The sequence below is a fragment of the Dreissena polymorpha genome, chromosome 3, assembly GCF_020536995.1.
Source record: "Dreissena polymorpha isolate Duluth1 chromosome 3, UMN_Dpol_1.0, whole genome shotgun sequence".
Classification (NCBI taxonomy): domain Eukaryota; kingdom Metazoa; phylum Mollusca; class Bivalvia; order Myida; family Dreissenidae; genus Dreissena; species Dreissena polymorpha.
In genome coordinates this window covers 49,483,900-49,508,302 of record NC_068357.1, presented here as the reverse complement: position 1 = coordinate 49,508,302, position 24,403 = coordinate 49,483,900, and the positions used below count along the sequence as shown (strand labels likewise).

General features: G+C 38.2%; 2 protein-coding genes across 5 annotated transcripts in view; one reads left to right on the top strand and one right to left on the bottom strand.

Annotated features, from left to right (window-relative positions):
* LOC127874082 (uncharacterized) overlaps window positions 1-6,065 on the top strand; it is a 244,947-nt gene extending 238,882 nt beyond the window's left edge. For all 3 annotated transcript variants that reach the window (XM_052418198.1, XM_052418197.1, XM_052418196.1), the window contains one exon: window positions 2,850-6,065. In XM_052418198.1, the coding sequence (XP_052274158.1) occupies window positions 2,850-3,324 (475 nt within the window). In that variant the 3' untranslated portion in view covers window positions 3,325-6,065. The remainder of the gene's footprint in view (window positions 1-2,849) is intronic.
* Window positions 6,066-11,530: 5,465 nt separating this feature from the next.
* LOC127874081 (acid sphingomyelinase-like phosphodiesterase 3a) lies at window positions 11,531-22,903 on the bottom strand. 2 transcript variants are annotated; one of them, XM_052418195.1, is made up of 9 exons: window positions 22,757-22,903; window positions 21,075-21,285; window positions 20,538-20,611; window positions 19,058-19,237; window positions 18,155-18,318; window positions 17,348-17,528; window positions 15,782-15,955; window positions 14,974-15,089; window positions 11,531-13,584 (listed from the first exon to the last, which is right to left on the bottom strand). In XM_052418195.1, the coding sequence occupies exons 1-9, from the start codon at window positions 22,818-22,820 to the stop codon at window positions 13,219-13,221; spliced, it is 1,530 nt and encodes a 509-aa protein (XP_052274155.1). In that variant the 5' UTR covers window positions 22,821-22,903; the 3' UTR covers window positions 11,531-13,218. The 2 variants fall into 2 exon arrangements, with proteins under 2 accessions (XP_052274155.1, XP_052274154.1); XM_052418194.1 differs by having other exon boundaries at window positions 22,661-22,809.
* Window positions 22,904-24,403: the final 1,500 nt, after the last annotated feature.

Sequence of the window (24,403 nt, the reverse complement as noted above, 5' to 3'; positions counted from 1 at the left end):
TGACCATGTATCCATAAAAATGTCCATTCAAGTCAAGTGACATATTGTTTTATACATAATATCTCAGGGACTGTAACGGCATCATCGATTGAGCCTGGAGGAAACAGAACAGAGTGCATCGGCGTCGTTTTGTCTAGTCTTGAAATGACATTGTGTGTGATGTAATTTACCGAGCAGTAACTGTTGATTGAGCGATAAGCGATAATGCAAAGGGGTTGTTGGTGTTATATCAATGTTGATTTGTTGGAGAGATACGTCACACTTCTGTGAGGTGGTAAATGAATCTCGTAATAAGTTCGCCGTTGCGTAATGGATAAGGTGTCCGACTAAATATCGGGAGGTCACGGGTCCCCACTCGGGGAGCGTTCTCTAGATTTTCCTCAAAGAAACCAAGTACTGGTTATAGGCCCAGGACACGGACTCGAGAGCGATTCTATAAGCATGAGGCTTCCGTTGCAATCGAGCTAAAATAAATAGGTTTAAACTAATCTCGTTATTCAATGCTGACCCCGATTGAATGGGCAACATTAGACGTAACGTTTCCACGTTGACCATGTTTTAACGACACTATTGTTATAATTGTTGGGATGAGACCTAATTTAATGGTAACATAGATTACATTGTATTGATTGTAAACGTAAGATGCTATATTATAATGCTGACAATTAGTTGTTGGTTTTAATGTCTGGAATAATATGAGGGTTTCCATTTGTTTTGTTTTTATTGCGCCAGAAAGGTAACCACTGTGGAAGGTTATGAAATGATATGTCGTTATTTGTGTCCAGTGGTGTCAGAGGGGGTAATCACGTGGTAGTAAAAATTGGCGACTTCCATTCCGAGCCAGATATTTTTCGCCGTTTTATAACCTTTATTGCTTCAAGTATGTTTAATGGCGCTCACTTTCTCAGCAAGGGAGTTACTAGCTTTTATTTCGTAGTTATATTCGCTCTATATCTGGACTTTATCTTCTGCGGAATTTCTTAGTGGGATGACCTAATTACAGCTCCACTAAATACATCGCGGAGAGTAAAGTCGAGATATAAATCGAATTTGTCTACGAAATAAACGTTAATTACCTTTTTACTGATGTGGCTGGAAAGTCATCGTCTTTTTAAAATCAAACCAAAGTAATAAAGGGTATAAAACGGCAAAAATAACTGTACCGATACCGACGTCGCCATCTTGACTACCCTATGACTACCCCCTCTGGCTGTATGGATTAACCCATTTATGCCGAGTGGACTCTCCCATCCTTCTTAATTGGATCAATTTATTTCCAAAATTAGGGATGTCTAGTATATTTATTTCTATATTTAGCATATTACTTTCTGAAGTTCCTTTAAGCAAACAGCGCAGACCCAGATGAGACGCCGCATCATGCGGCGTCTCATCTGGGTCTACGCTGTTTGCAAAGTCCTTTTTTCAGGACGCTAGGCATAAATGGATTAATTATGAGTACTACCTTAGTCCGAGCTAAACCAGTGTAAGAATCATTAGTATTTAATATTTGATAAGGATGTTATTGATTTAGCTTGATTTAGAGGACCCCTATGTAATGTTACATACGTAATTTCAAAGCTCAAAGTTATTTTGCTTCATGTTCTTCAATTATCACAGAGACATGGTTTCAAAATCTGTGCAGATGATCACTTGAGTCTGCCACACGCCACAAATGAAAGGAATGTGCTTTGTGTTTATTTACATGAATAGTTTTTAGTTCTTCGTTAAATGAGTCAATTGAAAATCGCTGACCTACGGGGCAAATCCTCTTTTGACCCAAGGGGCATAAATTGAACTTAGTTGCGAGACAGTAAAATGGTGTTTTATACCACAGGTTAAAGCTCGGGTCCTTGCTGTTTCAGAGATGTTTGACGTTTTAATTTTAAAAACACCTTATTGGGCCCCTCAATCTAATAAATAAACCGACGGGTAATATTTAAAGAATTTTTATAAGGGACCGCCTTATGAACATTTCTAACAATTTTTGTTGAATTTGTCTAGAAGTTCATGAAGAGATTTCGTTTGAATTAAAGTTTGAAGGACGCACGGACTTGCGCACGGACGGACTATGGACAAAACGGTATTCCAATAGCTCAGCACGGGCACTTTGTGCTGAGGTGAGCTTAGATACATTGAAGCTAAGGGAAATCCATACATAACATTAAATAATTGTATCTTTATTGTGTAGCTTAAATAAAGTCGACAGATGAAATATAGTAGGGTTCATTGGGTCATTGTCGACCTGAAATGGCATGATGTCACCCGGGGGTGACTAGAAGCCGATTCATGTCACCCTGGGGTGACTTCAAGCCGAATCCAGTCACCCGGTCGGCTTGAAGTCACCCCAGGGTGACATGAATCTGCTTGAAGTCAACCCCAGAGTGACGTGAATCGGCTTCTAGTCACCCCGGGTGACTTCAAGCCATTTCAGGTCGACAATGACCCAATGAGCTATAGTAGGTTGTACATTATGATAGTACAATGTACTACTTGTATACACACGTACCTGTGCACACAATATATGAAATAGCGTTCCTCAAGTTATAAATATATGTATTCATTTAATTCTTCTATCGTTGTAAAAATGTGATATGTTGTTGAGTTATTATGGTGTCATATCAACACTAGTTTTTTTATGTCTACTTATTATATGAGCCTCGCTATCGCAAAACGGGGCTTAATGCATGTGCGTGAAGTGTGCTCCCAGATTAGCTTTCGCAGTCTGCTGGCTAATCAGCGGTGACAATATCCGCCTTAAATGGATTTACGCAAAGAAGAGATTTTATTTTAACGTACTGAACATGCATAAACCCCGTTTTCACAGAGCTTTTATTATTTTGTACTTTCAGCATCGATAGCCGAGACAACCCGTTCCTTCCAGGAGGCAACCTAAGCAAAGAAGCCGACGAAATATTGTCGAAGGCGAAAATCATACGTGATACGTTCATACTTACCGACGCTGAAGTCGCGTCCGGAGGTACCACTTCCGATTCCTCCACCAGGTCGCCGCCGAAGACGAAAAATGTACAAGCACATAGCCCATCGTCCCCGACGAAGGGAAACGCGAGGTCAAAAACGGCATTGAACGGAAATAACTATTTTTCGAACAATTCGACAACGCCCGTGTGCGAAACTATGGCTCAGAATGAAGTTTCAAAAACGGAAAGTTCTGTGGTACAAAACGCTTCATCGTCGCCGTCTAAAACGAGAACCAACGAGAATGGACAATTAGACAGTGAAAAGACGCTGACCCCGCGCAGCGTTGGGACACCGGAAGAGGAACCCGAGAAAAAGAAACACAACAAGTGTTGCGCGGTCATGTAGCGACGCGTATGTGTGTTTAACATACATGCTGTATTTCTAAATAGATAATTTGATCGCTTGGTTCATACCAGTAATTTCGTGATACATTTTATTCTTCTTGTGTGTGTGTGTTTGTAAGTATCATGCTTGATACACATTGGAGGTGTTCTTTATGTAAGTGTTCAGCGAGTTTGCCACGTATTATAAAGATTGTATTGGTTTGAGGAATTTGACCGTTTCTTGCTGCTGGTACATTTAAATCAAAACAAGTTCTGATGTGATTGATGTGTGTGCGTGGGTTTAAAATTCGGAACCAAGAAGTCACATTGCCATACCTGAAAAAATTGGAATAAAACAAGTATGAAGATGGATTTTAGCAGTGGAATAAAACAAGTATGAAGATGGATTTTAGCAGTGGAATAAAACAAGTATGAAGATGGATTTTAGCAGTGGAATTAATAACACAGAGTCAATTTAAATTCATTTTTTTGAGTTAACGTGTGAATACAGACGCAACATAATCACAAACGGTTTCCGGTTTCAATGGACGCAAAATGACAACCTCCGCGCAGAGATCTGACTGGAACCAGCATAGCTAGATCAAATCCCTGCTTTCATAACCGTTGCTATTTTAACTTTTTTAAATGTAGATTATTTATTTTTTATTATGATCCTAAACGTATGCACTATTTATAAACTATAAAAGAAGATGAGACTAGTTTTCATAATATAATACTTTAACAAAACAAATAAAATCCTACCGAAACTGGTAGGATTTTCTTGTGATTGCAGAGATTGTATGTGAAAACAATGAACGACAACTCTGCGTGGAGATTGGCAAAATGACAGCAAAGTAAAATGTGGCAATACGACTGTGTGTGTTCATATCGTGGATGAAGGAAGTGACAGTTCACAATGCAAGTTCGCATATAAGATAAGTGTTTCGATTTCACAAGAAGAGATGCGAGTGCCTTTGGGTCGAACAGATTTACGGGTTTGTCAAAGGTTGTGGTCGTCAGAAGGTAAATAGGTCAGTATGTCGTTTCTATGAAGACTTTGCTTGTTCACGATTGATAGAGCAAAACTGTGTGCCTGTGTTTCACGGCCGTAGGTTATCTGTCGCTTTATTTGAAGTTAACCATAACGCTACATTTTCAAATGAAATACTAGTAGTTGTATTTGAATATGTTTTTGTATCGCAATTTAATTTCGCCACTTAGCAAATGCATGTTTATTTTAAATTTTTGTACGATTATCACATGTTTAACACCAGCCGTAGATGTCTATACAAGAGATGTGTATGCAATATTATAAAAATGGTCAAAACACAATGTTCTAAAATATTTCTTTAATCACTTACGCAATTGGTTATAAAATTAAAGTACTTATACAGTTACTAGTTAAATGGACGATGATTTACTCTCAAACTGGATAGAAGCCAAGCCATTAATTTTGTGAAAATAAGTCCATACTAAAAACGTGTTTAAACTAAAAATCTTTGATCTTTGAGTATTTTGCTTGTCAAGTGTTATGTGGTAAATGAAATGAATTATTATGTAAACATGATATCTGTCACTTAATTGATTTATACATTTATGAAGTATCGTGAAAATGTGAACGTTTAATGATTTTTTAAATCGCCTATTAATTACACTGAACTACAATACATCCTTGTTACGAGGAAGGTTTGGCTGTTGAAATTCTTCCCATCAGGTTCGATTATCTGTTTGATGTTTAAAAGTATTTCTTTACGTTTTGACAACATTGACTAGTTTAAAACTATTTAAACTTTGTTAAGTTTATAGTATTTTGTTTTGATTCTGGTTGTTTTTATCAATGTGAAATGAGTGTGCGATTCAATATGTATATATGATACTTACAATGTGCTAATTAGTGGGAAAAAGTGCAATGATTTCCTTAGTATATTTGTTTATGTTTGAGTTATTTAATTACATGTCATTTCATGCTTTTTATGTGCATATATTGCTTTGTAAATATTGAGTTCGTATTTATTCCTTGTCCTCATTCCTTATGACGTCATCTTAAAATTGTTTCGTCAGCAAAACTTGGAGTTGCGCAATCGTAGATGAATATTTGTGCACGTGCAATCTTTGTGTATAAAATATTTCACAAAAATATATATTTAGATATATGTTCAATACATGTATATTCGGTGTTAAATCATTTATGAAATATTGAATTCTAACGCATTTGTGCTTGTGATAAAAAATACTAGTTTTCGCATTACCAGTCCCTACACAAATTGTCACTTGTAAACAAATTCGTTTTTTTCGACGACGCGGAGCTTCCGTTGTAAGGTTTTTTTCCTTGTCTGTAGTGGAAACATCGTCGGAACCTACGGTATATATTCCACTGTCCCTTCATCATATACCGTCGATGAACAGGCTCGCAAAATTTCTTATTGTAAAATATTGATGAGTCAACTAATGACCAATCATATTATACTTATCGTTGATACAGTCGATTCGACAATAGCATCAAGTCCGAACTAGCAAAACAAAATCATGGTAAATTATCAATATTTTTTTAATTTACACATGTAATTGTATCTAATAATCAAAGGTCAATCAAGAATCATAGCGTAGTTCAGTGACCATGGGTTCCGACGACGTAATGAAAAATTATCTGAAAAATATCGCCTGTTTATTGTTAAAATGTCCATTGTACATGTACATGCCATGAACTGTTTTCAGAAAATAAACTTGTCTTCTAGAACATTAAAAATTGGATAACCTAATAAATGTGTTGTTTGCTAGAGTTGAAACTTTGCTGCAAAGACAGACATCTTAATTTCGTTAAGTTTCCGCCCCCCCCCCCCCCCCTCCCCGTGGACCCTGTCCCAAAACCACGACAATACTCAATTACCCGTCTGGACCATTTGATCGTAGGATTGTGTCCATTTAAAAATTATGTTAAGTTCTAATATTCTTTTCAAAGATGATATTGTCACACAGTCCACACAGGCTAAACAGGAACGACACTTTCCGCCTAAACTATATTTTTGCTAAGAAGAGCGGAATATGTCGTCCCTGATAAGCATGTGCGTACTGCACAGGCTAATCTGGGACGACACTTTACGCAAATGCATTTAACCCCCTATTCATAGAACATGGCTTGTATATATTCAAGCATTATTATCTTATCGCCTCGTTAAAATCGCCATAAAGTATTTCAAAACATTGATTAACACAACTTAACCATCTAAAGGACCAGGGGGCTTTTCGTCTTACCGTGGGGATGAGGGTATCGTCGATTCATATAGCTGTGAAACAAACAAACAAATGACATAGGTAGGTGTGTGCTTCGCTCTGTGAATACGGGGCTTAATGTATGTGCGTTAAATGTCGTCCCAGATAAGGCTGTGCCGTCCTCATTAAATTAAAATAATAATAATAATAATAATAATGGCATGTTTTATTGGAAAGTACAGACCCTTATTAAATGCAATGTAGTCATATTTCATGTAAAAAAAGTAGCCCATATTGAAAATATCCAAAATGTTGAAGACCCGCAATAGTGGGCGACTGCGATAAGCCTAAATAGGTATGCGTGAGAGTCATGGAACGCTATGGGTTGATTGCATATCATACACTGGATGATGAAACAAACTTAACCGAGGGTGTGTGTAGCGCCGTTAAGTGTCGCATCGCTGTTAAATGTCGCAGGCTACGAGATTGGTCGCAACGTTGACGATAAATGTCGCAAGGACCGATATATGTCGCAAATTCTACTGACGATATATGTCGCAACTTTAACGATAAATGTCGCAAAAATTTCAACTGTCGATATATGTCGCAACATTAACGACAAATGTCGCACACCTTTGTAAGTCATGTTAAAAATGAAATGGTGAAGTAACATTTTTAACATGACTTACAAAGGTGTGCGACATTTGTCGTTAATGTTGCGACATATATCGGCAGTTAAAATTTTTGCGACATTTATCGTTAAAGTTGCGACATATATCGTCAGTAGAATTAGCGACATATATCGGTCCTTGCGACATTTATCGTCAACGTTGCGACCAATCTCGTAGCCTGCGACATTTAAAGGCGATGCGACATTTAACGGCGCTACAGTGTGAAACATATTACGGTGAGGCATTAAGACAATATATTTACGCAGACATTTATGAGGGACATTTATCCGTGGATTATCTCAAATCAAATGTATCACTGAAACAGAACATTCTCGACTTGGGATGTAACGCAGAATATGCAAGTGTCGCTGCATGTATATACGTGAGCAAAATGTGTGATCGAAACCCTCTTTCAACGATATTGTTTACATGAAAAGGTTCATTGCCAGAAAAGCACTAGACATGTGTATACATTCAACTTGTGTCCGGTCATTTACCCATCAAGGTGAATCTAGGTATGATTGTCATATATTCTTCAAACGATATGAATTGTATTACATGTTCGACAGCCAGAAAAGCATCACGCATGTGCATATTTTCAACTTGTGTCCGGTCATTTACTTATCAAATGAAGCTTGTTATAATCAGTGTCCCAGATAAGCTGCGTATCTGCGTCTTTCACCCTACTTAAATGTTTTAAAACGCAAAGAAATACAATATCATGCGTATTGAAAACGCAACCAATTTGACTTTTACGCAAATTCGTCAAATTTGATGCGTACGATGCAATAGCTTCGATCGAAAATGCTTTGCTCGTTTTCGGAATTTTCTCTTAACTTTGGAATTATTATCATAACACGGCGACGCTTTCATTCAGCAAGCGCACGGATAACGGAGCAGTCAAAATTATTAAAACGCTCTGCGGACTCGATTTTACAGTTAAATAAAGCGTCTGACCAAATAATTGACGAAGACATACATGCGTTTTTAATCTGACATAATTCGTCGCTCATTGTGCATGTATTAGTAAAGCGTCTGTACTTTCAGTTTCTATTAGAAAGCGAAATCAAAAATTTTGGGAGAGGTTGAAAGACGTCCGCGATTGTTGCGCCAAAATATCAGTCGATTGCAAACTTTTTCGAACCAAGAAAGCAAGAGCCAATAAGTGCAGAATAATTCGTGTTATCGATTTTTTTTAAGTTTTAAGTTTATATTAAGGAAAGTTTCAGGGATTAAAGATGTTATGGAACTTCAATTTATTAAAGTTAATTATGATAGTTTACAGTTTAATTGAATCAATACAAGTGTGCAGCTTCAACAAAAGTAAAGCAGCAATGATTTTAACGTATGCTTTTTTATAAATCATTTCACCCAATTTCAAGAATGAAATCACCCTATTTTCAAAATCGGTAGGTGAAAACCATATTTCCAAAATACTTATCTGGGGCATTGGTTATAATTATCATACATTCAAAACGGTACGTTCTTAGTTATTGATGTGAATACAATACGATTACTGCAAAGCACAGGTGCCGAGAGACAAAGGTATATGTAGGACATAAGCTGTGTTGCAAAGAAATAACGTTCAACCTGCGTTAGGCCATGTCACTTAACAACACGAGCTGTGTTGCAAAGAAATAACGTTCACTCTGCGTTAGGCCATGTCATCTAACAACGCGAGCTGTGTTGCAAAGAATTTACGTTCAATCTGCGTTAGGCCATGTCATCTAACAACACGAGCTGTGTTGCAAAGAAATAACGTACACTCAGCGTTAGGCAATGTTATCTAACAACATGAGCATGTGAAGGCAAAAAATAACGTCAATCTGCGTTAGGCCATTTCATCTAACAACACGAGCTGTGATTGCAAAGAAAAAACGTTTACTCTGCGTTAGGCCATTTCATCTAACAACACGATGCTGTGTTGAAAAGAAATAACGTTCACTCTGCGTTAGGCCATGTCATCTAACAACACGTGCTGTGTTGAAAAGAAATAACGTTCACTCTGCGATAGGCCATGTCATCTAACAACACGTGCTGTGTTGCAAAGAAATAACGTTCACTCTGCGTTAGGCCATGTCATCTAACAACACGAGCTGTGTTGCAAAGAAATAACGTACACTCAGCGTTAGGCAATGTCATCTAACAACATGAGCTGTGTTGCAAAGAAATAACGTTCACTTTGCGTTAGGCAATGTCATTTAAGAACACGAGCTGTGTTGCAAAGAAATAACGTTGAATCTGCGTTAGGCCATGTCATCTAACAACACGAGCTGTTTTGCAAAGAAATAACGTTCACTCTGCGTTAGGCCATGTAATCTAACAACGCGAGCTGTGTTGCAAAGAATTAACGTTCAATCAGCGTCAGGCCATGTCATCTAACCACACGTGCTGTGTTGCAAAGAAATAACGTACACTCAGCGTTAGGCAATGTCATCTAACAACATGAGCTGTGTGCCATAAAAAATAACGTTTACTCTGCGTTAGGCAATGTCATCTAACAACACGAGCTAGTGTTGCAAAGAATTAACGTTCAATCAGCGTTAGGCCATGTCATCTAACCACAAGAGCTGTGCTGCAAAGAAATAACGTACACTCAGCGTTAGGCCATGTCATCTAACAACACGAGCTGTGTTGCAAAGAAATAACGTTCACTCTGCGTTAGGCAATTTCATCTTACAACGCGAGCTGTGTGGCAAAGAAATAACGTTCACTCTGGGTTAGACCATGCAATCTAACAACACGAGCTGTGTTGCAAAGAAATAACGTTCACTCTGCGTAAGGCAATGTCATCTAACAACACGAGCTGTGTTGCAAAGAAATAACGTACACTCAGCGCTATGCAATGTCATCTTACAACGCGAGCTGTGTTGCAAACAAATAACGTTAAATCTAGATTAGGCCATGTCATCTAACAACGCGAGCTGTGTTGCAAAGAAATAACGTTCAATCTGCGTTAGGCAATGTCATCTAACAACACGAGCTGTGTTGTAAAGACATAACGTTCGCTCTGCGTTAGGCCATGTCATCTAACAACGCGAGCTGTGTTGCAAAGAAATAACGTTCAATCTGCGTTAGGCCATGTCATCTAACAACACCAGCTGTGTTGCAAAGAAACAACGTTCACTCTGCGTTAGGCCATGTCATCTAACAACACGAGCTGTGTTACAAAGAAATAACGTACACTCAGTGTAAGGCAATGTCATCTAACAACATGAGCTGTGTTGCAAAGAAATAACGTTCACTATGCGTTAAGCTATGTTATATAGCAACAATAGCTGTTTCCCAAAGAAATAACGTTCACTATGCGTTAGGCTATGTCATCTAACAACACGAGCTGTGTTGCAAATAAATAACGTTCAACCTGCGTTAGTCCATGTCATCTTACAACAAGAGGTGTGTTGCAAAGAAACAACGTTCAATCTGCGTAAGGCTATGTCATCTAACAACACGAGCTGTGTTGCAAAGAAATAAGGTTCACTATGCGTTAGGCTATGGCATATAGCAACACGAGCTGTTCTCCAAAGAAATACCGTTCACTATGCGTTAGGCTATGTCATCTAACAACACGAGCTATGTTGCAAAGAAATAACGTTCACTATGCGTTAGTCTATGTCATCTAACAACACGACCTGTGTTGCAAACAATTAACGTTCATTCTTTGTTAAGCAACTTTGCGGAAATGCCATATTAATTTTCACATCCACTTTTGACATTGTTACATGAATTCCGAGACGCTGTTTCATCGAATCGGGGATAATCAAAAATCAATTCTGAGGAAAACAAACATCAACTCTCAAGGATTGTCTTCTGATGCAATATCACATCAACTCTTGGGCATTGTTTTATCAACTCTGAGACAATTGGACATCATAACCAAAGTGATGTCATTTCAACTTTGGAGCTATGCCACATCAACTGTCAGTCATTTTTTTTACAAATATAGAGTAAAAATATGTGAATAACAATTGGGCACGAGAAATATGCATACATTTATTTATAAGAACAATCATATCGCAAATTTATGAAAAGTTTAGTCCAAAACAATGAAATTGTTCAACACAGACTGTTACTGCTTTTTCAACTAATTGTTTGAATCGGACGAACTCGGATATAGGCGAATAGTCTATATAATAAAGGGGATGCTACTTTGAACATTTTACACAACCGCAGTTGTCTCGCTTTTCTAATATTATGTGTATACCGAGTGTAATGGATTCACAGATTACGAAAGTTAGCAGGTAACGTTTTGAACCGGTTAAATGATAGTGTGTGCATTATCGTTAAATAGAACACGATAATTTCATTGAATCAATTGCCGTTACTTGTAAACTAAAAACGAACAACGAGTTATGAACAATTTAATTACAAAATCAATATGAGTATTTGTTATTTCACAACAATGATGATACAGTACCAACTGCAATATCTACATCAAATAATATAACATAAGATGTGCTGTGTACAACATTTTACAACATGAATGTACAAAAGAACACTAGTTAACTAACGCATTATATGAAGCATAGATGGCAGTTTTAACAAGAATAGTGCCAAGCAATATGGTCCCCTACCGGTGAAACTCCACCATTTTCAGCAATATTTCTAGTCTATTTGTTGCCATAGCAACCAGAATTCTTGACGTAGGGACAAAATGAAACGACGTGCATAATCTCCACATTGCCATCTATCCATATTTCTAATCACATGAAAAAATATGAAGAACTTTTAAAGTAATCGCAGGAAGCACCATTTTCAGCAATATTCTGGTCTATTTCTTGCCATAGCAACCAGAATTCTTGACGTAGGAACAAAATGAAATGACGTGCATAATCTCCATATTGCCATCTGTCCATGGTTCAAGTTTCATGAAAAATATGAAGAACTTTTCGCAGGATCCAAAAAAGTGTGACAGACTGACTGACTGACTGACTGACTGACAGACAGAGCGCAAACAATAAGTCCCCTCCGGTTTCATCGGTAGGGGACAAAAATCGAATACCAATAACATATCTTCTAACCATAAGGACTGCGATATCATGTGTACTATGAAAATCATGACGTCATCTGGACGCGTTTATAAAGTTTTATAAAGTACCTTATATTGTCGGTACTAGAATGCAAGTTTCATCTCAAGAACATTTTATTAACCCATTTATGCCCAGTGGACTCTCCCATCCTTCTAAATTGGATCAATTTATTTCCAAAAGTAGGGGTGTCTGGTATATTTATTTCTATATTTAGAATATTTCTTATAGAAATTTCTTTAAGCAAACAGCGCAGACCCAGATGAGACGCCGCATCATGCGGCGTCTCATCTGGGTCTACGCTGTTTGCAATGTCCTTTTTTCAGGACGCTAGGCATGAATGGGTTAATACATTTAAGCATCCAATTTGAAATTTCATGAATACCTAATAAGTCTGTTTTCACAACCGCAAGAATATTGCCAGATAAAGTTCCCTTTTGATTATGATCAATCCAATGTGTATATTACTTTAACGAATGTCATTGAAAGACGAAATGTCTGTTTGTGGCGTTACCTACAATTAATATACACTGGATTGCCCTTTTAGATATTTTCAGATGTAGTCTGAAAGTCAAGCAATCAATGGTTTGATCAACGTATGATTAATTTTTGTGTGTTTTTAATTAAGACGCTGTATTTCACGATGATTTCATTATCACTTGTTATTTTTCCCTGTTTAATGACGTGTAATTATTTCGGCTTTCAGCTTCAATCAAAAAGAACCGACTAAAAACTACATGTATAACGAAACCAATTTATTTCACATAAGCTGTCCAACGACAGAGAAATCAACTGTTCTGCCGAAGTACAATCATAATGATATCTTGCAAATAGACCCTGTACCCACAGCATAACGACGACGCCGAAAAAAATAGTTTAGCTAGAACTATTCGCTGAATAGTCGAGCTAAAAAGTTAAATCAACATAAGGCAATATCACAACAATTCTTTTTTATGTAAAAAATGTTGTTGTTTTTTCTAAAGACAATTTATCCTAACATGGAATGTATTAAGAATTGACCGACAGAGACCCGAACTTGGAATACTTTGGCACGCGGAAGGATCGGAAGTTCCCCCGCCTAAAACACATCACAGCAACCACGAGAAACAACACAAACAACAGAACGGCCAGCCCGCCCATCACGTAATACAGGTATGACGGCACCTGGGCCGGGACGGTCGGGCGGCGGGAGTGGTGCCGCGTGGTGTCCGTCGGGCTGATAGTGGTCAGCCGGCCGTCCCCGGCGAGGCACGCATTGAACTGACCGTAGTCCAGCTGGGTGATTGCGCAATAGTGGTGGATGAAACAGGTGTCGTTACACTCGTGGCTCGTGTCCCACATGACGCTGTTGAACTCCAGGTAGGATAGGAACACCTACAAATATGTAGAGACATCTCATATAACGACATTAATCATCATAAAACATTATAAAGATAGTGTTTAGATTTTTTGTAAAGTCTGCGTTATTTATGTATTCTTTTTACACAATGCAATTCAGGACAAAGTTACATTATATAATGTTCAATATATTACTGATAAAATATATACATACATGTACTTACAACTAAAACTTTATAGTTTGCATGTAAACTTTAATTGTGTTGGTATAGATCTTGAAATATTTACTCTATTAATTGTATATGAAGACATGTTAACAATTTAATACATGTAGTCATAAAATACCTGTACGAAAAATAATCATACATGGAAACATGCTTGCGTTTATGTATGCATGTATGTACTATCTTAAGGTGGGTTCCCACTGCCGATCCGATCAACTCGATCATCCCGATCATCAAAATTTCCCGACCAAACCCGACCAAGCTCGACTAAAAAGGGTATACACGACTTCTTCTCGACCTCTTGTCGATAACACACGACCCCCACACGACTCATTCACGACGTCCACTCAACCATCTTTCCGATTTCCGTTCGATCATCTCGACCAATACGCGAGCCCTATACGATCTCAGCTCGACCAAGTGGACCTCAGCTCGATCGCCACCAGATCTTCACTCGACCAGATCGTGATGGTCTTACTACAGTCGTACAAAGTCGCGAACGGTCGTTTATTGAAACTTTGAGAATAAAACCGGCAAATTTTGTTGTTCACTAATCACTTCAATCATCATGGATTTTTGTACTAGTTTTAGCAGTATCAGTCGCATTTTGCCATTTCTTGGCATCTTTGGATGTTTACTCGTCCGATTCTAAGAAGGTTATGAGAGACAAGCACGACATTTTGCATCTGAGTTTTGTTTAAGTGACATGAGGTCGTGTATGGTCGAATAGCAATCGAGAAGTGATCGTGTACCGTCGAGTAGCCGTCGGGTAGCAGTCTAGTAAATCTGTACATCAAATCGAATAGAGGTCGAGTGGATCGTGTTGCGATCTAAAATAACTCGGGTAGAGGTCGAGCGGATCGGGTAGAGATCGTGTAAAAGATGTCAATCCGATCGCCACACGATTGCTTTACGATCAACTCGATCTTCTACTCGACTAATACACGAACACTTGCCGAGCGCTTCTCGATCCATTTCCTACTCGACCGCTACTCGATATTTTTTGACATGTCAAAAAATATCGGGTAGGAGGCCAGACCAATGCCGACCTACCCGACCGCCCCCGATCACTCATGCCGACCGAACCAGACCAGTACCCGACCGCTTGGTCGGGCTTGATCGAGTTGATCTGATCGGCAGTGGGAACCCAGCTTTACGGAGAAAATTAAATTATGCACAATAACAAATAGGATATGAACACCTTGTTGCTTTTGTCGCCAAATCCCCGCGCGAGACCATGCAAGGCGGTTGGTGTAAGCTGGTCTATGGCATAGACGTCAGAAGTGTCGTATTCTTTCTCCCAGTTGTCCGCATTTCCTGAAAGAAATAGTATAAACCTATGCATCAAAAGTAAAAAATTATTGAGGCGCTCGAGTTCGTTTCCTCTGTAGAACACATGAGTCGTGTTCTGAGAAAACTGGGCATAATGCAAGTGCGGACTGCACATGCTAATCTGGGACGACACTTTACGCGCATGCATTATGTCCAGTTTTCTCAGAACACGACTCGAGTACGTGGTGTCTATGGGGGAGGTATACAGAACGATCTCTAAGTGAGGATCGAGCCCATGACCTTCCGGTCGCTAGGCGGATACCATATCCACTACGCCACGGCTACAATACATCTTAACTAACCGCTAAACGAAACAAGTCCTTATTCTGTCATTACTTGAAGCCGTGATTATTTTACGAGCCATACTATATGAATACATGAGAATATTGCGTGATTTTACCTGAGCACCATTTGCATAATATCATTGCCCCCTACCAAAAACTATGTTCGCCGTGGCGTAGTGTATATGATTTCCGCCTACCGACACGAAGGTCCCTGGAAGATCCCAACTGTTTAATCGTACTTAAGATCGTCCTCAAACACACCAAGTACTGGTCCTAAAGAGGCAACGGACTCGAGCGCGTTTTAATAAACCTTAGGCTTTCAAAGCAGTCGAGATAAAATAGATACGGTAAAACTCAAATGCATGTTTTAAGATACACCATGTAGCTACGCACCTTTAAGGTTTGCCCGGGTTAGGTTGAGGTAATACTGTGTATAGCTCTGAGGTATTGCGGTATCCCTGTCGTACTTGTACAGTCGCACGGACGGGTTGTTTGCGCCCACCCCCGGCAGGGAGCTCTTCCACGGTGTCACAGCGGGGCACAGGAATAATGTGTTGATGGGCTTTCCTGTAAACAAACTAAAGCGTTGACACGCACATGACTGATGAATTCATTCAACATATAGTTACTATAAATAGTAACAAATTGACGTCACGGACAGGTCGTTATTTGTATCCTATTATAGACGTACGGCCGAGCTCTGTCGTACGTTATTAGGAAACTGTCCTATCGGCACACTCATTGTGGTTTTGACTTGTACATGTGTCGTTCTGGCCGCTTGTCGCGTGGGCGACTATTGGACCGCCAACACGACCGAAGGTTAAGGCACCATATGCCTTTGTCATATTTACTGTTATCTGGTAAATTTAAATAGGTTTCTATAATATGGTAAATGCCATAAAAACAAGCGATGTCAATTACAGTGCCAAATGCCTCCGAATCATTTTGTGAAACCTTCATTACTTCATTACACAAGAAACGAACAAAACAAATATAACCAAGGAGCTATAATTCCAAAAACACTGATAAGACAGATGTTCTTTTTGCTCTCTGCAATTCAATCAATTTTCTCTTAAAATTTATAAATATTTATTTAAATACCTCAAAAACTAAAGGAGTTATGCTTCGCACAAGAAAATGTACTACAAAGTAAATCCTGACGAGAGATTCATGGCGCTCTGCACTTTCCCTTAATTTAATCTATCATAATATGACGTTTATTTGAATCTCTTCATAAGCAATTCATTTTAAAAACGAACTTAAAGATAAAAAAGCAAAGGACAATAATATTTAAGTAAGAGTAGTGTTTCATGTACCCGGCACTTCCTCTTAAAGTCCTCAATCAGTGTAAAAAGGTTTATATAAATACGTTCAATATGCAAGGAACTCTCCACAAGAAAATTGACAAAATGGTTAAATTTAAGAGTATAGTTATGGTTTTGTCGGTGATGCAGTTTAATGTACAGTTTGTTTATTCATGTATTAATTCGAAGAGGCAGGGACCAACCTTGAGAGGCAGGGACCAACCTTGGGTGTTGAGCAGATGCCCGAAATCTGACTAAATATAGTAATACATAAAAAACACCATGAATTTGCTTTATTCAATAAAATAAAGAAGCTACAATAAAAGGCGATTTGTATGCAATATTTAGATGTGAGCCTCGTTCTCGAAAAACTGTGCGTAATGTCTGTGCATAAAGTGTCGTCCCACATTAGCTTAGCCTCTTCAGCCCGCACAGGCTTATCGGGGACGACATTTTGCGCGTAAACTGGATTTTCTCTAAGAAGAGAATTCCTTTTAAATTACCATAACAGAGGAAAGTATCGTCCAAGATAAGCCTGTGCGGACTGCACAAGATAATCTGGGAAGACACTTTACGCACAAGCATTAAGCCTAGTTTTACCAAAACGAGACCCATTTACACCAAAAGGGCTCAGCAACACGAGGCCTGTACCAACCTTCGGCGTCCAGCTGCACCCGGAAACTGTCCGTGTGCTCGTGACCGTACATCTGGGCCATGATGACGTCACTGTATTCCTCCAGCAGGTCCAGGTAGCGGCGGTTGTACTTGTCATAGAACCAGCCTAGGCCGGTGCCCAGCTCGAACGAGCCCGGCGGCACGTGCGCTATTATGTAAACCTGAGGGACCATAGGCACAAACGTTTTACAAAGTATCGTGAATAAAACGTTAATCAATTGAGCCTCGTTTTGGGAACAATGGGCTTAATGCAAATTCGTAAAGGGTCATCCCAGATTAGCCTGTTCAGTCCACACAGGCTAATCAGAGATGACAATTTCCTCTTTTCATAGTATGTTTTCGTTTTAACGAAGTCTATGCTTAACGAAAATCCCATTTAGGTGGAAACGGTTGTGTCTGATTAGCCTCTGTGGATTTCAAGAAGAATAAGCACATGCATTAAGTCCAGTTTTCCCAGAACGCGGTTCAATATACTCAGCAAGAGAAAGAGCAACAGCATAATACAAATTAGCCTCGATGTAGGAAAACGGGATTAAATATATGTGTGTAAAGTGTCGCCCCAGATTAGCCTGTGCAGTCTGAACAAGCTAATCAGGGACGACATTTCACGCCTATATTTGATTTTATGTATGGGGAGATTTCCTTTAAACGAAAATTACCATAAAAGCGTAACATGTCTCCCAGACAAGCCTGTGTGAACAGCACAGGCTAATCTGGGACGACAGTTTACGCACATGGATTGAGTCCCGTTTTCCCATATAGAGGCTCAAGAAAAACACCATTATACCGCTTCTTGTCTTTTTCTTGCACCCTCAAGTTCGTCTTTCAGCCATGCAAACTGGTTAGCCGGGTCGTCCAAGTCCCTAGTGAGCTTGTCCTGGTCGTAATACAGGTTCGTGTTCAGACCGATCAGTCGAAACTTCTTGGAGATCTGGGAGCTGTAGTACCCGCCTGAAAACACAGTCTGCACTGATCATAAAATGTTACAATATAGATTACAAATTATACATTAAGCTTTGTCTCACCATGTGACCTATTTCATCACCTATGTTCAATTTAATATCGCCCCTGGGTGCAAAAAGGTACCATCTAACAATGAAACTAGAAGGTCCATGATACCTCTTTGCACCAATTGGGCGAATAATGCAGAAATGTGTGGGTCACGACGGGTGAGCCGTGTCTAGCACATGTTCATCACAAGGCAATTACATACGTATAGCTATAATTCAATCGATTGATGAATACGGAAGAAGACAGTTTCACCAGTGTGTCACATTTTATGCGTGCAAAGCGAGACATCCACAAACCGACCCAATAACAATAACAAATTGACTCCAATATATTGTTTAATACATAAATATTGTGTACATGAACATCAACAAACGAGTTGACAATTTCGAAAGAATGAAGCGCTTGATAAAATAAAAGTACTAACCCGGACAAGAAAAAAAACTTCAAGATTGTCTGATCTCAAAGTCTACAAAGTCGTGGATATTACTGATTCAAAGACAGATTATATCGAATTTGACTTGTTAAAAAAACCTTAAAATATACAATTAAACAAATCTTGACGTTCAGAACTAAACGAAGCTAACACATGTTCTGTGGCAATTTGGTGTGCCTTTAACTCGATTGCAATGAGAACAGACACAAAGTTAACCATTGACTTGGGTGTTTTATATTGTCTCACCATGTTGAAACTGTTTGCTCTCGTTTGCCCGTAGCACGATGTTCCAGTTGCTTACATTCAGGATATCCTTATAGTAACGGTTATTCTCTACGTCATAAGGCATCTGATTGGACGGAAACGGATCGTGGTTGCCAAGCACCGGAAACAGACTCGTGTTCGGAAACACTCGGATAATTTCGTCTGAAAATAAATTTGTTTATTTTCTTACTCCGATGTTGTATAGATAAAAAGATGGCCAAGTTCGTCTCTAAATTATCTACCTAGTTATCTTATTTACAATCCCAATTAATTCAGTTTAACAATAAAATAGGTTATTCAGTCTGTAATCATCTATTCAATTGTGTCAGATGATAGAATACATAGTCATAAACTAATCTCAATATACGTAAATAACACAAAACATTGACTGGTTAGTTTTAAATTTTTCACTTATTCACCAAAGACGTTTTGAGTGACACAGACAGGACTCTTGCCTAAGACGTCTGACCTTTTGTGATTGCACGTCTAGGCTAACATCAAATGTTTGGTATCTTTCAGATTACGCATGTACTAGTGAAAAGTTACATATCATATACGATAAAATGAAGTCCTTATCAAAACCTTTCTCAGTTCGCCTATTGTCCGCCTTCACGTGCTCGCAACGGGATGTTTGTTGCAACTGGTCTGGAGTTATAGTATAGGGTGTGTGTTTGTTGGCTTGTTTGTGTGGATTATTTGCCGTTGCAATATTATTCCATTCATATCATGATGGTAATTTTACCTACTCCCACTTACCCTGCGTGAGCTGGTTTACCAATACTTAGCAGGCATATTTTTGCTGGTATCTGATCCCCATTGCCACACATATGTTTTTGGGAACAGAATTTGCGAATTCACTGATAACTTTTCATGGTCTGAATTAAAGGTAGAATCAATATTATACATTGATTTCTCTGGAATAATTCAGGTTGACAATGAAGTTATCTCCCTGCATAAAACAAAACATTTCCCAACAAAAGGCATTCATGTCGGAATAAATATAATGACCTTACTGACAAATGCTCAGGACAAGTGTGCGTGTGTGCGTGTTTTCAAGTGTGTGAAGTCCTTCCGCACCTAAGGCTGCGTACTGTGTTTTAACACTACTTCATAGTTTACTAAATCGTTAGGCTCGCGAAAGTAGCGACATATTGAGAATTTTATCTTCACCTTCAAATGTTTTTTTTATAACTTTTTTTACGATAGACATTTAATTTTTGGTGTGTTGTCGTGCTGTTGGAAAAAGCTGGAGGACCCAAAGGAAACCTGTCCTAACCGATATATTCACCACCATCACAACTCACATTCGCCGGGAACGGAGATTTAACTCAGGTAACCTAGGTGAGAAGCGCCTTTACAAACCACTTCCCTTACCCGGTCAGTTGACATGTTCAAGACAAACGTTAATAAAGCTGTTCTACAAATAAACTGTTTCCAAAGGAACACAACCATTTCCGTGTACCTGTTATGTTTCCAATAAGCGTGTACACTTTATCTAGGTCTAGGTCACTTTCAGGAACATGTGGAACGCTGTCTCTACAATAGAAACAGCAATATAATTATACAAAATACAGCTTCTAGTTTGAAGTACTGAAACACTGTGCGTTCATTCAATTAGTCAAAATTCACCAGAATCATAATCACCATCATGCCTTACATCTATTTACGAAACCTTTATTGAATGCAAAAAAGCAAACGGACTGATGCTCAGTTCATGTTTAGCCCTTTGCATGCTGGGAAATTTGTCGTCTGCTAAAATGTCGTCTGCTGAATTTCTAAAATTAGCATTTTCTTCGATTTTTTCTAAGAATACTATCAGAATAGCAAACAGTTTGGACCCAGATGAGACGCCACGTTCTGTGGCGTCTCGTCTGGATCCAAACTGTTTGCAAAACCTTCAAAATTCGGTTCCCGCACTGAAAGAGTTAGTTTCACTTTCAGATATGGCATCTGTAATTAATGTACACACGGCTTGTATAAAAATTATAAGACAATGTACCCTGTCCATATTATAAAATCTGGATCCGGCTTTATTTTGTACATGGCCTCAATCGCTGATGAAATCAGTTGCCATGGCGAATCGCACAAGTAGTTTCCATAGCTACCGGTCGCGTTGAATGTGACGTCATCCTGGTGGCACATGTTGTTTGGATCGCCGGTGGAACTATAGTTGACGTCATAATGGAAGTCGGTGACTTGCCAGAAAACCCCTGAAGCAAAGACGACACATTAGGTGATCTGCACATTGTTTTTGGTCAAATTCTGGCCGATATACGGCATAATTCCTCATGTCAAAAAGTACACGTTGTCCCCAAATATACGCCAGCATTAAAATTTTCTACTACTACTACCACTACTCCTCCTACTCCTCCACCTCCTCCTCCTCCTCCTCCTACTACTACTACTACTACTTCTACTACTACTACTACTACTACTACTACTTCTACTACTACTACTACTACTACAACTTCTACTACTACTACTACTACTACTACTTCTACTACTACTACTACTACTACTACTACTACTACTTCTACTACTACTTCTACTACTACTACTACTACTACTACTACTACTACTACTACTACTACTACTACTACTACTACTACTACTCCTACTCCTCCACCTCCTCCTTCTCCTAGTACTTCTTCTACTTCTACTTCTTCTACTACTACTACTACTACTACTACTACTACTACTACTACTACTACTACTACTACTACTAAACTACTTCTTCTTCTACTACTACTGTTCTTCTACTACTACTACTACTACTACTACTACTACTACTACTACTACTACTACTACTACTACTACTACTACTACTACTATTACTACTATTATTACTAAAACTACTACTACTACTACTACTACTACTACTACTACCACTACAACTTCTACTACCACTACCACTACTACTACAACTTCTACTACCACTACCACTACTACTAATACTACTACAAATACCACCAACACCGCCACCGCCACCGCCGCCGCCGCCACCACCACCACCACCACCACCACCACCACCACCACCACCACCACCACCACCACCACCATCACTACCCACCACCAATACTACTACTACCACTACGACTACTACTACTATTATTACTACTACTACTACTACCACTACTACTACTAATACTACTACTACTTCTTCTACTTCTTCTACTTCTTCTACTTCTACTACGACTACTACTACTACTACTACCACCACCACCACCACCACCACCACCATCACTACTACTACTACTACTACTACTACTACTACTACTACTACTACTACTACTACTACTCCTATAATTATAATCATAAGTATAATATTAACTTATAATCACAACTGTAATAACACGACAACTAGTCTATATTTGCTATGTGTTATCGCTTAGAATCTAGAACTACGTCGTATTGTCGAAGGCTTTAACCATTTTGATTTCACACAAAATAATCCATTAAAAATGCGTTATTTCATCCACGTTAATAATAAAATACATAACCTTACTAAAAATCTCAAGAAAAAAATAAAAATACATTTACTTTAACAATAAAGTGAATAAACAACAACATAAAAGGTAGGTATACTTAGCAAAATAAAACGGTTTCTCCAATTATCCGAAATTATTCTAATCCGAAATACACGTGCAATAAGGTAAATAAATACATTCATGCGGTACTAACCAATATCTTTAGCAAAACCGTCCTGCAACAATAGAACCAGGAAAAATAATAAGACGGAATTCATGTTAAAACATCAGAACTATACGCGTGATGTAAACATCGCTAGATAAAGACGAGCTCATAGTGTCAAGTTCAAAGTTCAACGAACTAGTCAAGTGAGACAACAATTTCATATCTGAAAAAAAAATAGAGTAAGAGTTACGCCGCTTATAATGAACAAACATGAGCGTATGAACTACGGTATTTATTTTTCTAGTTTCAAAATAAATCTTAAATAAACATATAACAATGAAGTAATTATTTAACGTCTTTGTAAAAATCTCGTCATCGTCCTCCTGGATGAGGCATACATCCGTCCTTCCATTCGTCCGTCCTTCCATTTGTCCGTTCGTTCATTTGTCCGTTCATCAATTCGTCAATCCGTGCGTCAGTCCGTCCATCCATCTTAAAGTCCGTACGTCCTTTCATTCGTCCATCTGTCCGTCCTACCGTTTATCAATCCATTCAGATATTTTTCCAGCCATCATTTCATCCACATTTATTAACTCGGTCCGTTTGTTGGTTGTTTGTTTAATTGATTGGTTGATTGATTGATTGATTGATTGACTAATTAATTAATTGATTGATTGATTGATTCATTGATTAATTCTTTCTTTATTTACTTTATTCGTTTGTTCATTCAATCACTTATTTATTCATCCATTTATTCATTGATCTATTTATTCATTTATTCATTTATTCATTTATTCATTTATTCATTTATTCATTTATTCATTTATTCATTTATTCATTTATTCATTTATTCATTTATTCATTTATTCATTTATGCATTCATTCATTCGTTTATATATTAATATATTCATTTATTATTGTTTTATTAATTCATTTTTTCTTTTTTTCTTTTTCTTTTTCTTTTTTTTTTCATTCATTTATTCGTTTTTGCGCAATTAAATACGGACAAAGCTTATCGTTTTGAAATTGTTTTTTTACATTAAGTTAAATTTTCACATATGAATGTTTATGTTTAATGTCATAACGATCAAAACACCATTTCCTCTTGCGCATATTTTGAAACGGATCTGTTAAGAACACCGTAATTATTTTCATGAACGCAGAAGCTAATAAACAGTGCAAGTCACTATGGGCGACGAAGACCACCCCACCCCGTCCCTCACTTCATTAACAATTTGATATACAATAATTATTCAGGAACATCAGTACTGGTGGTAACACATTTCAAACGTTATTGGGTTCGAAACGCACGTTTCGAGTATTTAATTGAGTCCGTGCATTCAAATTATATCAATATTTACAACCAGCTTCCTGGTTCTACAAACACTCTTCAAAGATAAAAGTCGACTATCTGTGTGTTAAAATTACCAGTTGCTCTAGTAAATAAACAATCGACATCTCAGCCTTCTTTTCAGATTTCTGTTTCTCTCTTCGCCCCATACTCACAATCGTGGGCGATTCGCCAGTAGTTTTTATTTCAAGGGAAAATTTGGTATTTATACTTAAGACAGTACCTAAAAATAAGCGACAATTTCGTGGGAAGCGAGGTTAAAATATACTTGTAAATTATATAAAACAACAATATCAAACTGCACTTTCGCAAGCTCGATCTTACCGCCCCTATTGTATCCCTGA